At 38.6% G+C, this 19,794-nt stretch overlaps 1 protein-coding gene across 3 annotated transcripts in view; it reads right to left on the reverse strand.

Annotated features, from left to right (window-relative positions):
- ndrg3b (ndrg family member 3b) overlaps positions 1-19,794 on the reverse strand; it is a 65,637-nt gene that overhangs the window by 8,182 nt on the left and 37,661 nt on the right. For 2 of the 3 annotated variants that reach the window (XM_053482445.1, XM_053482444.1), the window contains exons 4-12: positions 7,397-7,502; positions 6,536-6,656; positions 5,128-5,190; positions 4,959-5,019; positions 3,695-3,781; positions 2,218-2,274; positions 1,447-1,550; positions 1,276-1,341; positions 1,049-1,100 (exon numbers count right to left, since the gene is read on the reverse strand). In XM_053482445.1, coding sequence (XP_053338420.1) covers positions 1,049-1,100; positions 1,276-1,341; positions 1,447-1,550; positions 2,218-2,274; positions 3,695-3,781; positions 4,959-5,019; positions 5,128-5,190; positions 6,536-6,656; positions 7,397-7,502 — 717 coding nt within the window. Of the gene's footprint in view, positions 1-1,048; positions 1,101-1,275; positions 1,342-1,446; positions 1,551-2,217; positions 2,275-3,694; positions 3,782-4,958; positions 5,020-5,127; positions 5,191-6,535; positions 6,657-7,396; positions 7,503-13,185; positions 13,469-19,794 lie in introns of those variants that run through there. The other variant, XM_053482446.1, reaches the window with a different exon arrangement.

Genomic DNA, 19,794 nt, shown 5'->3' on the forward strand with positions numbered 1-19,794 from the left:
ATGGATGGGTTTTCAGCACAATGTATTCATGTGGAGATCTTCATGGATGATAATCGTGCTGTTGTACACAAGTATTTACCAATGATTGCAGCTCTTGTCACAATACGTGTGTATGGGTCACTAGAGAGCAGTGTTGGCTGTAACGCGTTAGAGTACTTGGATTACTTTTTTGATGTAATGAGTAATCTAACGCGTTAGGTCCGCCATTTAAGTACTTAGTTATTTAGGTATATTTTTAAAAATGTAATCCTTTATTCAGACAATTTATGCAATCCATGCGCCAGACAGCAGTAATTCCCAACCCATTAGTGTGTGTGTGTGCGTGTGTGTATGTGTAAGTCGTCCAACAAGCCCCGTCCCCGATAATCCGCCCCATCTGCATTCCTGCTGTTATACCTCTATCTTACCTATGCGTTTTGACTATGTGAGGACCGACGCCCGGAAGATGGAAACCTAATCACAGCGCCAAAACTTGCGGTGAATCATGATGAACCGTATTTACGGGCACCGCACGAAACCGCGAGGTGAGATAGGGGTATTAGTAGTTAACAGATTATGGGCCAAACTGCACTGAGTGATGATGGTAGAATCATTTTAAAGGTCTTGACTAAAACAACATGCATGAGGAATCACAAAGAAGTTTTAATTTTCTACAATGGAAAAGTACTTTAACTAGTTGCTTTTATCAGAAAGTAACACTATAATGTAACGGATTACTGTTTAATGACAGTAATTTTGTAATGTAATTAGTTACTGTAAAATTCCCCAACACCGCTAGAGGGTCTGTACTCCCTCAGTATGATGCAGGGTAAATCTGATTCGATCAATTCTACACCAGGATGTCGGAGATGCGCAAATGGAAGCAGCTGATAGGCCCTCGATTCTACATCTATTCCCAGAACTGCTTCTTGCACATTTATGACTTTCGTTTTTTTATTTTGTATGTGCAATGTCTTTAATAAATGACAGTCACATTATATAAAAATCATTTATTAGAAGATTATTTGTTGGTTTGTTTAAAGACTATAAATAGAAGTGTATCACTCACAACAGCGTCCACAGCTGGAGATGTATCACCCACGACTAGCAATGCAGGACACCTGGAAAAAAAAATGGAAAATTCACATACAAATTTTAAACATGTATTTAACATTGCAATTATTTATTAATCTATAAAACACACACACATGCACACACACACACACACACACACACACACACACAATAAAAATATGTTTTTGTCCACAACAGTCATGATAACAAATACACACTCACTTTAGAGTGTTGACAGTTTCCTCGTTCAGCCCTATGACAGGCCTCTCGATCTCGAGGTCGCGGCGACTATCAGGACGAAAAAATACATAAGTAAAAAATCTCAGTACTGCAACAGTCTAGTGTGTGTCTGGTCAACAACAGGGGAACACTCCTTGTGGATATGATCAGTACCTGTTGTAGGAGTTGCAGAACAGTGCTAGGTTTTCCTGGTTCATGTCCTGAGCGATGTGCAGACGGTATGTCTGAATGATCTCCTGGTTTTCTGTCAGCTCATCCTATAAGTGAACAAACATCCTGTCATTATTTCACTCATGATCCACTCGGATATCCTAGTTCAAGCCCTACTTTAATTATTGTTAACTTTATAATTATATACAGACTAACAGAATGAATCGTATGATCATCCTTTTCTTGCTTCTATTTACTTATATGTTAGTCTGATACTCATTCATTTATCCTTCTATACTGCTTATTCTGTAACAGGGACGTGGGGGGCCTGGAGCTTATTCCAGGAGACTTTGGGCACGAACAAAACAATTCCACCAGTCACAGTTTACAGAAATGACTGGCAGGTCATTATAAAAGCACAGACTGTTAGCGCACCAAAATAACCGATATATTCCCCGGGCAACCGATCCCGCCCACTTGGTCTCTGGGCTGCGATTTCTTATGTCATATGTTCTTATGTCTTGAACTTGTTAAGATTAGGAGTAATCCAGCTAACTGGCTAACATACTGAGCAAAAGATTTGCAAACTCTTGAATATCTGGTTTACGATTCATGCTAAAAACAATACTTGTATGTACTTTAAGTACATTTTAGTGAGTTTGTGTCCTTCTGCCACCTCTGGCTACATTAAGGGTGTTTTTGTAGTGGATGAGGGGTTTGTACAGGTCTGCCACTTCAGGATATAAAGGCTATGCGATGAGTATTCAGACTTACTGTGCTGAAATGATGTCCCATCACTATGTCCACCAGGTTGCTGGTCCATCCAGACAACTAAAGCATACGCATACAGAGACACACACATACAGCTCAACAGCTTGTCTCTTCTTGTTCCAGAAAACATTTATATTTCTAAAGTTAAAGAACACACTGTTCATTAAATTTATTTCTAAAAAGGGGGTCGGACAAAAAAAAGATACAGTTAACAAAATACATCCTACTAAATATTTAGTTTTTTACTAAAGAAAGGTTTTAGTGCACTTTCCCACACAGCCATTTAATTACTTCCTTTCGAACATAATGTTCTCTGATCTGGCCAGTGAGCAGGAATATCCTACTTAGACCCAGCACTTCATTTTTGTCCTCTAACATGATACTGTGGTCTTTATTTCAAACACCATGCATGCAGTGTGTCTGTGTCTAAATGTACTGGAAAGAGTACATACTGGAACACATGTTCTGTCTTTCTAAATTGGCGGCGATTGCAGCAAGCACATTCTATGGCAGTAGGGGTTTAAGTGATCAAATTTTTAAACACAGCATGTAGTTACTTTATGTAGAGGCGCATCAGAGATGATAGTCAGGAAACCCTCAGAGACTGCTATGACAAAATGGCTGGACAGCAAGAAAGATCCTTTGGTGTGGCTCGGGGCCCTCACACAAGATTTTGCTGAATAGCTCATACACACATGCATGAATGACAGCTCATTAAACTAAATAAATTTCACATTGCATGTCATGGGCTCAACTTATCAGGAAGTCAGTTATTTTGTGTCTGCAAAACACACCTGAAGAAATTCAATACACTCTTCCTAGGGAATTATGCAATCGACACCGAACCGGGCCTATGTGATCTTAAGACACCGAGAATGCAAAACTGCAAAGGGATTTTTGATATCTTAAACTAGTCAGCTGTGACGATGCCTTAAACATACACTGAAAAGTGGTTAAGAACCTTCTGTGGAACATCATATTGAGTGACATCACGTTCAGTGACATCATAGCTTTGCCTGAGTGGTGATGGCGCAGGGCGCTTAGGCCCGGTCATTGTATCAACCAACTATATTACTAATTCTATTATATAATAATTATATAAATATATTATATATTACTAAATAGAACTAAAATTCATTGTACTTCTATCAAGCAAAGCAAGACCCAATGTACATTACAAGGGACATGTTATAACTAATAATTAAATGACAGTTTTGAAAAAATCTGTGAGACATGTTTCTGACATCTCACAGACTTATGTTATATTAAAAAAATGTAAATATGAAACTTTTTTTTCTTTTGGGTTTCAGGAGGATATAGCACTCCTTTATTATTTATCAACTCTGCCCTAAAAGTCTTAAATGTAATGAGAAAAAGTTATGCACAAACTGCACAGACTGTACACAAACATAGCAACTGAACTCCACCTTCAAAAGCTTGGTGGAAAAATGTTTCATTTTATATTTTACATGTTGTTTACCTTTGACGCTGCCCAGTCCATCCATCCTTTTGCACAGGGGTCCACATTAATAAGAACCAGACCCTCTACCAAGGTAGGCTGATTCAGCTAGAAAACAAAAAACAAAAAACAAACAAGGACTGGAATTGAAAACTACTGGCTGATTTGACACCATATTCCTACCATGTGTCAACAAAGTGGAAAAAAAAGGGTTTACACTTTAAACTTCTGGACACTTTATGAGACATTCTCAGTAAACTGGAAAGGAAGTGGCGTACTGGGTTCGACTTCCAGGTATCACATTTCTACCTAAAACAGCCCACTCATATGACTTCAGCACATATTCGAATGCTAACACCTTCACCTCGTTCTCATCATTTCAATAGAGCAGCTCACACCTTTTGGTTTTGACACGAACTTGAGCTCAGTGACGATCAGACACATGACCTACATCAAAGCAAAATCAGTTGCTCAGGATACAAGCGGTTCAGTTATGAAACTTATAATGGATGCATACAACGACACATGGAAAGAGAGAGAGAAAGAGAGTGAGAGAAAGAGAGAGAAAGGGAGAAAGAGAGAGAAAGGGAGAAAGAGAGAGAGCGTGAAAGAAAGAGAGAGAGAGACAGAGAGGAGGAGAGAGAGAGAGTGAATGCTTTAGACTGCTCTGCTTTATACAACTGTTGTCAACACTTTCATGTGTGAATATGGCAGGACTATAATTAACCGCCATTAACACGCCTTTGCACAGAGTCTTTCTTCCTGATGCACATTTATATCACATCCTGGCTAGGTCTGTTACCAAAAAAAAGAAAAGAAAAAAAAAAAACGTGTAATTGCACTTTCACTGACATGCACATGAACTACAGAAACATTAGGAAAAAAATGTCATGTACATATAATATAATATAATTGGAATAATGAGCCCTATTGTTAATAGTCTGGAGTCAGGATAAAAGTCGTAGTAACAAGAGCTCACTGCAGGATGTGTGCTGTTATTCTGAGCAAATCCTCTTCAATTCCACACAGATTAATTATGTTCAGCTGGAACGGCGAGACTTGGGGAAGTAAGATCACTGGGATACATAAAACACCAGTGCTATGTGTAGCTATGTGGGAGGGAAAAAATATAAGTATCAGTATGAACATGTGTTTTAAGAACTGGTGCTAGTATGAGTGTCAGCTGAGAAAAAAAAAAGTGTTTAAAAAGTGTTTAAACTGAGATTTTCTTTTCACTTATTGCTGACCCTAGACCGAAAAAAAAATAAATAATAATTTAACTTACTGCCAATCTGGTGAGAATGTATGCTCCAGCACCAACACCAATGCCAATCACACTGTTGATCCTGCAAAGGGTTTAATATAAAGACATAATTAAAATCAGATAAATATATAAATGGTAAGTAATGAAGTTTTTATAAGGTAATGTAAAGTGGACAGATCAGGAGACTTACTTTAAGTGGATTAAAACTGAGGGAAGCATCTCAGCCAGCTGATCCATCGTAGGATACTGATACCTGAGAGAAGAGAGAGAGAGATAGAGAAAAAGAGATAGAGAGATTCTTGACTCAAAGATGACTCAGACATACATAAGCAGGAAGATGTGAACTAATTGATGATGCACAGTCACTGCAGCATATGGTACGGATAAAAAAGGAGCACTCAGCCATAAAATCTAAAGAAAAATGTGCATCATCATCATCGTCAGTTGAATCGTGAGTTTGCACCAGGTATTTAGCATTCAAAGTGCTGTTGTTTGTATGTCTGGTGGCGTCTGTCCATGAAAGAGGACCTGTTGCAAATATTAGGTTCAGTATTAGAAGGTCTTTGTTGAAACAGACACACACTGGAACGCAGGACAATCAGTATTGTATCTTATTGTAGATTTATTCACAATCCCCCTATTGTAGGATCACTGACATTAATGAATCATCATTTCAGTAAACTGATACGGCAGAAGCTGGTGTCAGCTGTGGTATACACGGTGTTTCACTTACACACTAGCCTAGTGGTTCTGTGCTGTGCGGGAAGTATTTGCTTAATCGTCTATGCGCTATATCTATTTTCTGTCCTGGCACCTACGGTAGGTGGTGGAGTGAACGTCCTCTAGATGTCAGGCAGCTGCGTCTCTGGCAATCTTTAATCGACGGCTTAAGACATCTATTCATCTGTTTCTGCTGTACTTGAGTTGACCTCTCCCTTCCCTTCAATCTGACTCATGAAAACGTTTTTTTGAATTTTTTTCTCAACAATTTGTGTTCAGTTACATGTGACCCCGGAGACCACATCTTACACTGGTGGTTACATATAAGCAGTTCTATTAGAATGTATTTTTTTTTAAAAGATTTAAAGAATATGCTCTGCCTCGAGTCTACTCATTACATGAGCGTCATGGCGAATAAGCATAATGATTCAATGGCAACTAGATTTGTGTTTTTTATGTACAAGTGTGATGATTACTCAAGTGCCTGATTCCCCCTCAGGTAGCAGATGGCTTCATGTATTGTAATTATGTAGTAAAGAAAACATAAATGAACACTGCAATGTAGACTAATGTATTCTAATCTCTACTGTAGAGGCCTCTGTAGGCAATGTTACGATCTGGGGTTGCTTCAGTTGGCCAGGTCTGGGCTCAGAAAAGTTATGTGGCAAAAAAATGAAGTCAGCGGATGATTAATTAAAATATTAACCCTCCCCCCAACTCAAATTGTACAAGAGTGGTCAGGGAGCATGAGAAATCAACTTTCACATGTGAAATGACCAAATTAATTTTAAGCTAATTGTTGTGATATTAATATCTTATAATTTTCCCCTGTATAAATGTAAACCCAGTCCACGGTCAAGATGACCAGTCCTTCTTACCCAGTAGGGAAAGGTGCTGCATTCTCCTGCTGGCCTGGAGCATCTACATGGGCCACTGCAAAATGGTGAGTGATCTCCTGCATGTCCTCGAAGTTAAAGAGAGTGTTGAAGCACGACTTATCTGCAATGTAAACAAGATCAAACAGGAATGACCAACAGTATCCAGTATTAAAAATAAACCCAACAAGTTGCTTTAGAAATAGACACTAAACTCTATACATACAAACATTTCACACCCCTGTTTAACTAATAATAGTTATATTAATACATTACACATGATGGTAAGCACTGTAAATCGCATTAAATGCTTTCGCGTTGTGTCTTTAGAGAAAAAGAAGGGTCCAGGAACTTCCAAAAGATCCATGAAACATAGCTAGAGGTACACATACAGTAGATTTGTGATTTGTCTATTTTCTCTTTTTAAATAATGGACTCTTAGAATTTCTTAGAGCTTGTGTGACTGGACTGGTTTATTCCAAACCTCCCCTTAAAAACAGGAATTAGGACTATAAAAAATAATTTCACTTTAGACCCATCGTGTTCTGTAAGTGGAATGTTAAGGGTCATGAAGCTTAATGTCTCTAATATATTACTGTGTATATTATACACTTTTAAGTTGATAGGAAATGTACTGAGCGGACATGTGGAAATGATATTACAGTTAAAAGGATGGTTGGGTGCAAAAACTTTAGAATCCCGCCCTTAGTCTCAGTTCATGAAATTATTGTGATGAAGCCCATAAAGTTGTTTAACACCACACATGAAAATGTCCATCTAGAAAATGGTTGCACACAGAAAATGAGATTTTCGAGTTTGTATAAGAGTACTTGTGCCGGAGGAGGAGGAGGAGGAGTAACTCACGGTTAAGTCCGATGTCATGGTAGGTTAAGATGACGGGCCGGTTGCCTTTAGGTGTTCCCCTCAAAGTTACATGGAGAACACCGTGGGGCGTCTCAATGTCATGCTCCTGTAAGCAGAAGAAGGTACAGATGTCAGCAAAAGGAAAGGTACACTATTTAGACTGAGTTATAAAAGGGGTCACGTATGAGCTCCGTCTGGATGAATAAGCACACTGTGTAATACTACTCCGCCAAAAAAACGTCAGCAACACTTCAACAACAACTTTGTCCTCTGACAGGTCAAAAATATCTGATGTTACCACCACAGGAAGCAGTTTCTCTCTGACACACTTGCATTAAAAACAGACACAGGCAAGATAAACCTCAATGACGTTAGACTGTTAACACTTTTACTTGTTTACGCATTAGTTTAGTGAAAGTCTAAAAATCCACAATGTTGTAACGCCTAGCGATTTGACAAATACACGACAATGTGGTCTAAATACGTTGGATCGTTTACCTCTCACAGCATTTGCAAGCATCTGTGTAGGAGTAATGTTGCGTAGGGTTGTGTGGGTGTTTGGTTTACATCCATAGTCAATGTTTGTTATTGAAAAGGAGCGTACAGCATTGGCTGAAATAAAAACCTAGACATCTCACAGCCACTCATACGTGTCCCACAGGAGATATACACTCATCGAACAATTTATGAGGAACGCCTGCTCATTCATGCACTAACAAAACATGCAAAGTTATTGAGATTACTCATTTCCCTATTTTGAAATCTTTTTTCAGTTCTCACTCTTTTCTCGGGGAAACACCGAAAAACAGTGGGGTGCATTACTGATGCAGGATCTGTGTATCAACAAGACAAGGACAATTCGGAACAAATGTCACATTCACCCTCCTTCTACCACATTTCTTTAAACAAAAAATATTTTCAAACAAAATAGAATTTTGTGTGCTAAATATACAGCATAAAAAACAACAACATTATGTATATATTATATTCCCCATCTTTATTAAAATAAAATGTCCTCTTACAAACAGAGGACCATTATAATGAAATTCTTCTTTTTTCTGCTCTTATGGCAAAAGTAAAAACTGCTTAAAAATATTAGACAGCTTGTCAAAGCCTAAATAACAGTCTTTTAAAAATTTAAGAAAGACATCATTGCTGTGAAAAAGTTAAGTCTGCTTACTCAATCACATAAGACAAAAAAGCTCGACACAAATGTGCAAAGTGTGTGTGTGGTTCCAAAGCTAAAGAAAATTAATTAATGTTAGTATTATTTGTTATAATTTGTGAATAAACATGACATCTAGGGTTTAAATGATGATAATGGGGTTAACATATAAACAACACATCTCTGGTTTAAATTGGAGCATGAAAACAGACGTGAACGTTGTAGCCCTCAACACTTACAGATAAATGCATTGTGTTTCACCCTAAACGGAATCTAATTAAATCATAAGTCATTATTTATTAAAGATGGGGATGACTGAATTTAATACAAAAAAAGTCTGAATATGTGCTGCTTTAAATCAATGTTTAAGCCATCAACTTTGTGGTTGATGCAAAGTTTGCAATTAATATAACAGAATGTAGCCTTGTTGAAGTGAAACATGAGATTTTGCAGAATCAGATAAATATGTGTACAATTTATGAGTTTTTTATACCGTATGGTATCATATTCATGACTCATTCTTGAGCACTTGGACTGTATTCTCTCTCTCTCTCTCTCTCTCTCTCTCTGACTTAGCAGCGTCTGTGCTCATTCTGATTGGCATAATGTTATACATGTGACCCTGAACCAGACATGATGCAATTTCTTTACTGTTTCTGTCCAGGCTAAAGGAAATGTATTTATTTAGGCAGGATAAAAAATAAAATCTTCAGGTACACAGAAATATACCAGTGAGCCATAAAATTAAAACATTGTACACACACACGCACACACATACACGGACACACATACACGGACACACATACACGGACACACATACACGGACACACATACACGGACACACATACACGGACACACACACACACACACACATACACGGACACACATACACGGACACACACACACACGGACACACATACACGGACACACATACACGGACACACATACACGGACACACATACACGGACACACATACACGGACACACATACACGGACACACATACACGGACACACATACACGGACACACACACACATACACGGACACACACATACACTGACACACACATACACATACACACACACATACACACACATACATACACACACATACAAACATACAAACATACACACACACACACACACACACACACACACACAGAACAGTCATATCATTAAAGCACAAATCATTAAGTCCCATACTGTGTAGGTCTCCCTTGTGCTAATTGGACACTTCTGTCCCCAGAGGGCGTGACCTCCACAGGACCTCTGGAGTGTGCCGTGGTATCTGGCACTGGGACTGTGGGTGCTGTGGGTTGCAAGGTGGGACTTCCATTGTTTGGATTAAGATCCGGTGACCTCAGAGGCCGGATCGGATCAACGACCTTGAACTTGTTGTCTGTCAGACTGTGCAGCAGCACTGGATCTTCTGATACCTTCCTACCACAGCACTAACTTGTTTCAGCACTTTGTGCAACACTGTCTTTTTGTGGGATCGGACCGGATCAGTCTTTTGTTCCCACACGTATAGTTGACCATGTACTTGGGTGTCCATGACCCCGTCATTAGTTTACTAGTGCATAATTGATCATGAATGTTATTCAATTTACCTGCCAGTTTTATTAATGCTCTCTATGAGCAGCTTTAATATACACAGCCAGTTCCATAAACTCTGGAACAAAGATGTGTTCTTCTTTGGGCCTTTACATTAAATTTGAAATGAAATACCAAAAATGGGAATGTGTGTGTGTGTAAATGGCTGTTATTTCTAGATGGTTAATGTCACACTTTTGTCTAACCCCTTAAATTAAAGCTGAAAGTCTTGCCTTTGCTCTCATCTTGAGTGTTTATAAATTCAATGAGGTGATGTACAGGCGTAAATGCCAAAAAACAACAACTGATCTTTGTTCCAAAATGTCTGATATCTTAGACTCCAGGGAAACCAGAGTTTACTTTTAAAACCAAGGACGTATCACAATTAGTCAGTGCTGGTGTATATGGGTTATGCAACAAAAGTCAATTATTGATAACAAAAAGATGGGTCCTGATCCTGGATTAGGTGTTAACTGAAAGCACTTCAGTGCTACATGAAGGTAAGGGGAAGCTGCTGAAAAGAGAGAGAAAAAAGTCTTCACTTTGTAGCAACAGCAATTTTTTTTTTACATTTATTTTTATCTCACACCTGCAAATGCTGCAGACAGTGAAAGAGCAGTTTCAGAAATAGACGAGGCATTTAAAGCAATTCACTGCTTTGTCTTTTAAGGTGCCATTACTTGAATTAGCTGCCCCTTTAAAGCAGGTGTTTTAGCGGTGTAGGCACAGAACCTGAGAAGTCCAGGAGCATGTCAAAAGGTTACTGGTTCCCAGCTCTCTACAACACAGTCCAGACCAGTTTAGTTTAAATGGTTTAAAACGTTCACCCATGTTGAAGCACAATGCTATCTGTGTGCATCGTATGTCACAGAGGAGCTGCTCTCATACGAGTAGGTATATTTAATCATGCAGATCGACATGAGATGTATACTTTTGGCATGCTCTCAGCGCTTGTGCTTTTAACCGCAAACTAATTTAAGTGCTCTAGTGCTACAGAACCTCGATTAGATAGCCCAAAACAAACTGCTAATATTATGATAAGATTATGTTTTTGCTTCGAATTTTAGTAACATTTGACTAGAAATAAGCTCAATAAAAAAATATTAAAAAACTTTTAAAGAAATTGTTAAAGAAATTAGCGATTGGTCTGGATGCAAAAAAATTTCACTTGATAAGATGTAATTCCTTTATAGTTAATAAAAGAATAAAAAATAAGTAAAAGGCTCATGACCTAGACATGACCTCTGCTTATCCCAGAATGCTGGGCTGGTGATTTGTAGTCATGAATAGTAATGAATACACAGTTACATGCTTTCAATTCTAACAACATGACTGAGTAAAAAAATGCTTCATCACTGAGTTGGAAGAGGACGCGCTTTTATCTCCTCACTGAACCATCGACAAGCCCTATTAGCAAATATGAATAGATCTACAGGATAAAAGGTTTACAGGGGGGAAACGTCAAAGGCCTCTAAATGTCAAAGCTAATGCTCCTGACGAACATTACGAGCTCATCTTCATCTAAATGAGTCACAAAGCCGTTCCCTTACTAATGGAAAAAATTAATAAATAAATGTGTCTCTTGTAAATGTGTAATTTGTGAGCATAAATAGAAAATGAGCATCAGGCGAGGCAGAGTGTCTCTGTCCTGAGAGAGACTGATTCACTTACTGAGAAAGTAGCAACTGTGTCTGAATGATGTTTGTTTGGGAGACGATGGGAAATAAAATGTCTTACAAACTTATCAGCGATGTAAAACAGTAATTCAGTAACTGTCACGTTTAAAAAGTTACAGGAATGTGAGCTGGAGGAGTAACGAGTTTGTATTTCTGTGGAATGCGTTTTGCTTCCAGTGAGATTTTCTGCCGTTTTCTATTTCTTTAAATGATCTGGAACTTTTTTTTCAAAATTGTGTTTTTGCACAGGGAAGAAATACCTGACTTACTGTTAGATAAAGTATAATATTTAGGTATAATATTTTTCTAACTCTAATTTTATTCTTCACATACACAACCATACACACAGGGTGATATTATATTAAATATAATATCATAAATATTTATACGACTGTCTGAGACCCAGAAGGATTTCACTAATAGACAAAATAGGCTGCAAATTAACAATAAAGTAAAAATATTTTTTTTTTAGATAATTAAAATTCAGTAATTTATTCAGCTTTTATACCGCTTTGTCCTGTGTAAAGGGTCTCGTGGGGGCCTGGTGCCAACACAAGAGACTTTTCGGGCACAGGGCGGGGCAAACCCTGGTCAGTGTGTACGGGATAAGATGTGTGTCGCAGCAGTGTGGTCGTCTATGTCTCAAAGTGCAAGTTAGTCAGTTTATGTGCAAACAAAAAAAATGTGCAACTTGCGAGTAATGTGCTACATCATGACTCTGATGTATTAGCAGAAATTCAGTGTGTGTGTCTATTGTGGTAAGGAAAATAAAGCAAATCTGATCAATGCATAATAAATCATATCCAATAGCGCAAACATCACGCTCTTAAATGTTAACGTGCTTAGCTCGACCCAACCCTGAACACTCTCCTGCAGCTTAATGTCCCTCTCTCTCTCTCTCTCTCTCTCTCACACACATGCACAAACACATGCACAAACACACACAACCAAATCAAAGGCCTTCCCCTCTGGGACACTGCAGGATGCCTGGCACACTCACACACTCACACACTTACACACTCACACACTCTCACACAAAGGCTCTCATAAAACCAGACACACCTTCAGACTGCACAGTCATAGCAAAACCCATCAGTTACTACAAACACACAAACACGCTGCGGATAAACAAGCCTGTCTTCTAACGGGACAAACACAAACTCTTGTAGCAATCACACAAATGGGCACACATGCAGACACACACGCACACAAAATGGACCCTGTGTGAGCTACACTAAGATGTTAGGTTGAATGGACCCCTGAGAATCAACAGGCTGTTTAGAGGTGAACACACACACACACACTTATACCATGCTACTGTGCGTCCACCCCAACACACACACAGGCTTTCACTCACCACACCGCTCACTGTACAGCCGATCTGGCTCAGATCCAGCACGTCCGTCATTTCTCATCCACAGAAAGAAAAAACGTAAGAACGACAGAGAGAGAGAGAGGGAGGCTAACGCTTTGCTCTTGTTTTTCCCGGTCACGAGGGGCGGCGGCAGCTCAGGAGGGGGATGAGGAGGACAAAAAGCTAAAAAATGTTTTTTTTAAAGAACAACCAAAAAAAAAAAGATAAATCACTCCTCAGAGGCAAAGTCACTATGGCCGCTCCTCACGAATAAAGCAGAGAGAGAGAGAGAGAGAGAGCGCGAGAGAGAGAGAGAGGATGGTGAAATGTGTTTACAGATGGTAGTTGCAACTAGCAAGGCAGACTGAGGGGGGAGAAAGACGAATCTGATGGAAAGCAGGCAGTGTGACAATGAGAGGGAGAGGGAGGGGGGAGAGGAGGGGATGTGGAGGGCATTCAGGCTGCTCTAATTGGATTTAGAGGGTCAGGTGAAACAGCCGGGAGTGTGTGTGTGTGTGTGTGTGTGTGTGTGTGTGTGCGTGTGTGCGTGTGTGTGCGTGTGTGTGTGTGTGTGTGAGAGAGAGAGAGAGAGAGAGAGTAAACGCTATCTAAGGATTCAAATTAAAATATGAATGAATTCAACAAAGGATCTGAATCTCTAATCAAAAACACTAAACACCATTACAAAGAATAGTTTCCATAGAGATGAAGATTTCTGTGTACACGCAATGAAACAATCAGTGCGCCATATTATTCCATATCGCGTGTAGAATGTGAGCTACAGAAACGCTGCACTCTGGACCCAAGCATTGCTCAAGTAGGAACTTGGTTTCGTAAAGTAGAGCAGCAGAGCCAATGCAGGCTGTAATGGCAGGATTATCTAAGGATTTAAGCATAAGTTGACAGCATGGCTCTCACTAACCAGCTTGCAGTTCACACGCACACCTAATCTGCTCAAACTGAAGTATGTCTGAGGTTAGCAGCCTTTATAACTGCGCAAAAATGGAGCCGGATATAAACCGTGACGAACAATACAATACAGGACCACGTCCCACAACAGAATAGGGAGACAAAAGAATAGCATCATCATGTTCAGTAGTTTCTTTATCCGCTCACTGTCAGGCTGGGTGCAAGGAGGACCTCGGTCAGATTGGGTCGTACGTCGCTTGGGACAAGCTGCTGTCATGTCCGCACTGCTTGTTCTTACGCCTCTGCTAATAAGTGTAGCAGGCTTGTGTTTGTGTGTCCATGTCTAAATCTCAGATACCACTTAGTGTGATATCTCAAAATCAAGAACTTGAACCAACAGTAAGCACCGCAGCATAAAGGCTTGTTAAAAGCATAGCACAATTCGTAAAAGTATTTTTCTTAACGTTTGTCACACATACACTGTGAATACACACTTATTTTTAGGAATACCGAGGCACGTCTTCCTTCTGCCTTCCTAAACCAGAGAGTGCGTCCGTGGCTGTAAAGTTCTTGCCCTATCATCTGGAGATCGCAAGTTCGATTCATATGGGAGAGAGACGGAGCTGATTGGCCGAGTGCTCTCAGCGGGGTGGGATGGGAGGCACTTAGCACTGTCACATCAATCTACAGCCAATCAGGGGCGTCTGCGAGCTCATGCAAGCGGAAGGAGCGGATAGCGCTGTCCTCTGAGTTGCCCTCAATGGCGAGCAGCTTGAAAAGCTGCGGTTGGCTAGAGTCACTTGGTTCAGGACAAATACATGATCATCTTTAGCCCTACCTGACTGAGTAGTAGCCTTGATGTGCGAGACATGGACGAAATCAGGGTAAAAAATAAATAAATAAATAAATAAATAATAGAATTACAATTTTATTTGTGGTGTACACAACCACACACAGTATGATATGAGATGAAATGTTTATACGATTGTCTGTGATCTAAAACAGAAAGATAGAATAAAAATACAATAAAAAGAAGACTGCACTAGAAAAATATACATAAACTAAAGTATTTGATTTAACACACATGATGTTATATAATTTCTATCCGTTATCACCCAAATGAGGATGGGTTCCCTGATTTAGTCTGGTTCCTCTCAAGGTTTCTTCCTATTGCCATCTCAGGGAGTTTTTCCTTGCCACTGTAGCCGTCACCCTTTGCTTGCTCATCAGAGACATTTCATTTATCATTCATTTATTCATCTCATTATTATCTAGACACATTTTTCTCACACATACACACTTCCAAAAATGTTATTTTTTAAAATTGCTTTCATTTTTGTAAAGCTGCTTTGAAGCTGCATTTTTAAAAAAGCGCTATATAAATAAAATTGAATTAAAATTGAATTAAATTTCCAATTAAAACAATTAAATAATAAAAAAAGTATATTTCAAAGTATAATTGTAAACGGAGAAGTATAAAAAAAAAAATCTATACAGAAGGGTGAAGGCACGGTGAGACACAGTTTTTTCCATTCATGTTCTGTCAGCTGATCTGCTACAAGTCTACCTGAGTCTCCAATAACTACCTGGACACCATATTTGTATCAGTTAACATCGGTTATCGCTGTACTACCTGCTACCTAACACACAGTATGAATGCGGATCAATTCCTGCTCTCTGTTTCACCTAAATGAGAATGGGTTTCCTGTTAAGTCTGGTTCCTCTCAAGGTTTCTTCCTATTACCAGGGAGTTTTTTCTTGCCACTGTCGCCCTAGGCCTGCTCATCAGGTACTATCTGACCATTTTGATTTATACACATTCACATTCCATACAAACTTAAATAATTCTTTTGATTGTATGAAGCTGCTTTGTGACAATGACAATTGTTAAAAGTGCTACACAAATAAAATAAAATTGAATTGAATTAACAACAACCTAGTTACATGTACCTTCTTATGAGCAAAAAAATAATAAAGACTTAAGAACACTTCCCTCTATTTAAGCACACTACGTTGTTATTTGAAATAAAGCATTTTACCACCCTACATAGCAAGACACTACAGTTGTCAATACAAAAAGACAACAGCAGTATGGGTGAAACATGAAGCATTAAATTAATCAATGTGTGTGTCAGCAGCAGTGTTGTTGTCTATTTTCTTTGCATGAACCAAGGCCTGATTAGGCCAAGGTCAAAAACAGGTTGCCTTCATTAGCTTCCTTCCTGTGTGAAATCTTTTTAAAGATATTTCAGAAGGACACATCAGTTAACAGGAAGGAGTAAACTTGTTGGCCAGGGAGGCATACCATCCGGGTCAAGTTGTACTTTCGAGTGTTTTATCGGCTGAATAAAATATACTCCTTTATTCACATGGGGAAAATGGAAGTTTGCATTCGATATATGCAGGTAGATTTAAAGTAAAGTGACTTTTACTAGGCAATAATTAGCATGCACCGATTATTTATCTCACCATCTTACTGCACACTGAGAATCAAGAGAACATAAAGGCCTTAGCCAGAGCAATTTTAGCGACACAAACACATTGACCGCTACAATAAAAACCTTGCTCTAAAATAATAAACACAATCTTATTTCCTTCAGACTCATGCAACAACATGCAAGTGGGCAGTACACAGTAGAGCTTTCTTTGACTTTATGGGCTAGGTAATAAATTTATGATTAGTCAGACCCTCTGGTGATTTCTATTTATACTACACCATTTCCACCACAGTCTCTTAGTCCGGAGGTATAACTATAACCAGAGGTAATTTGAGAGAAAAATCAATGGAAGCTTTTTGCACTCGAGCTCCACACTTTGCAAACAGCATTACATGAAATTGTGGTAAGTGAAAAGCTTTAAAAAGCTGTGGAATTTCAGGCCAGGTCATGTGATGGGGACCATACAGGGTCTTTGCCGTCTGTGAGGGCATGACGAATTGTTTCAAACTAAAATTCTTAATAATTCTTTGGTTGGATGCAACATATAAACTTTCATGTCATGATTCTCATGATTTGCTAGGAATCTTCATGTCTGGTTAAGAACTTGTTCATTCTTTTTGGTCATTGATTGTATAATACAGTAGTTAACAGAGTTTTTCCATTTATGTCCTGTCAGCTGATCTGTTAACAACAACAACCTAGTCACATATACCTTCTTATGAGCAAAAAAATAATAAAGACATAAGAACACTTACGGGCTGATCCTCAAATCACTTTACCCTCCCTCTATTTAAGATGAAGTAATATGAAATAAAGCATTCCACCACCCTACAAAGCAGGACACTACAGTTGTCAATACAAAATACAGTCACACATGAACTTTTTATGAAGTTTAGAATAGTGTAACAAACAAATCAATCAATCAATCTAACTGACTGATCCAGTAAGCCTCAGTTGTGATGAGTTAAACGCCTTGTTGATGAACTTCACAGAGAATGGACAGACTGGTTCAAGTTGACAGAAAGTATACAGTAACTTGGATAAAAATCCTGTACAACTGTAATAAGAAGTCAAATCTTAAGGCAGAAGGACTATAACAGCAGAAGGGCACTCTGAAAATCTTATCCTGGTCTGATGGACCTTGATTTCTGCTGAGTCACTGATGCTAGTGTCAGAATTTATCACCAACAGCATGAATCCATGAACCCATCCTGCCTTGTGTAAACAGTCCAGGCTGGTACAGGCGGTGTAAAACTGCAGAATGTTTTCTTGGCCCACTCAGTGCCTGTTAATAAAAATCAATCACCACTTGAAATCCACAGCTTGTTTAAGGATTCTTGCTGAACATGTGCATTCCTTCATGGCACTGATTTAGCTGTTTTCTACCACCAGTTACAGTACAGTACCGCTACAATACACTATGCTGTGTGGAATTCACGGCATGATGAATCAGATTGTATTGAGATACTGTGTAAGACCTCACTGTACTAAGTATAGTGTTGCGAAACTGCTCAGTGAGTATATAACCAGCTTGTGGGATAGTGTTAATATGGCACCGGCACCTATATAACCAGCATGTACTAGAACCGAAACAGAACACAGCTTTCAGTGCCTTACTTCAGTGCAAATTTAACGCCTTGGCGATCAATTGTAATATTTGTCAAGTGGATCTAACATTTCAATTTAAAAGCACAACTCAGGAAATAAGATCATCCGATAAACATGTGCACGCAGTAATTACTGCGGCAGCAGGTAGCGTTCGCTCGCTAAGCTAAACGCAGTTAAATTAAAATGCCTAAAGCTAAACGTCCTAAAGTGTGGCTTTACAACAAAGTGATTTCGAAGCACACAACAAATGTCTTTCAAAAATTGAGTGTAAGGGGTGAAACACAGCAAACCTAATGAAACACACGGGAAGTTAAAAGCAAAATGGAGGCATCGTGTTTAACAGCTTGTGGACATCAGCTGGCAGTGTATGTGTGCCTGATCTTACTCGGACCAACTCTAGCAAAGTCAAGAGGTGCCGTATTTTGCCAGATAATATGCCAAATATGCTCATACTTCTGCAAAAGAATTGCTGACATGTGTAGCTAGTTTGTAGCCTACCAAAAATAACAACTACTTGGCTGTTATTGGTGTTAAATTATTTTAGTTGAATTGGGTCACCCGTGATGGATTGGCATCCTGTCCAGGGTGTACCCTGCCTTGTGCCCTAAGCCTCCTGGGATAGGCTCCAGACCCCCGCGACCCTAAATACAGGATAAAGAGGTATAGAAGATGAGATGAGATGAACTGGGTCATATGTAAATTTGTTTTGTTTTTTTAATTTACTTATATTAATGTATACTTTAAACTTTTCATATATTGTTTATTTTAATATTTCAACATTTTCAACATTAAAAAAACATTCTTTAAATGTTAGCCACCATTTTCTGGGGCCTTTATATATATATATTTTTTTTATAAAGGCATCGTTACCTTTTTAAAAGTATCGATTTGGCACAGATGTTGTCCCCTATTGTGTGATCATACTGTTTCAATTTACTGTGGAATTCAACACAAACCAACTAACGTTTATGATGAAGAGGGAAGATGTCCAATTGTAAACTGTATACGCAAATTAAAATACACAAGTAATTCTAATTAGTGAGTCTAGCTTTAACTAATGCAGGCCAATTACCTCCATTAGTCCAGTTAATTCAAATCAAACTCAGCACATTGTTTAGGACCTGTATCCAAAGATTTAACCATCTGTTCAGAGTTTCTACAGGTTGGAAAGTCAGATGATGTCTTAAAAAAAAAAATAAAATACTTAGCACTAAACGCAATATTTCTGGTCAGACTTACATCATTTCTGACGTCAGTGTGTTTGACATTAGATGATGCAACATTCAGGATTTGTTAGCAAGATAGCCAATGTATATTTAATGTTTTAGATTTAACAAAGGAATATGTTTGGATTTTGAATAACCCAATGCTAATGCTTGTACAGTACTTACAGTATAACTTAAAAATAAGAAGTTTTACTTTTTGTTTAGTGATGTGCACAGCCATGTTGATTTGACATCACTCTATGAACAGGTGAAAATTCAGATTTGGGAATAATGAGTTCTGCTTCAGCATTTTATGTCATGATAGAAATGTTTCCCATTTATTCTGTTAATAAAGAAAGGTTTACCAAGTTGTACAACAACAGTAACAGTACCATAACAATTATTTGCGCTGTTTGCTAAAAACATTACTCTTAAGTTTCACAGCAAGTGTG

Source organism: Clarias gariepinus, chromosome 22 (assembly GCF_024256425.1).
Source record: "Clarias gariepinus isolate MV-2021 ecotype Netherlands chromosome 22, CGAR_prim_01v2, whole genome shotgun sequence".
In the NCBI taxonomy this organism is placed as follows: Eukaryota; Metazoa; Chordata; class Actinopteri; order Siluriformes; family Clariidae; genus Clarias; species Clarias gariepinus.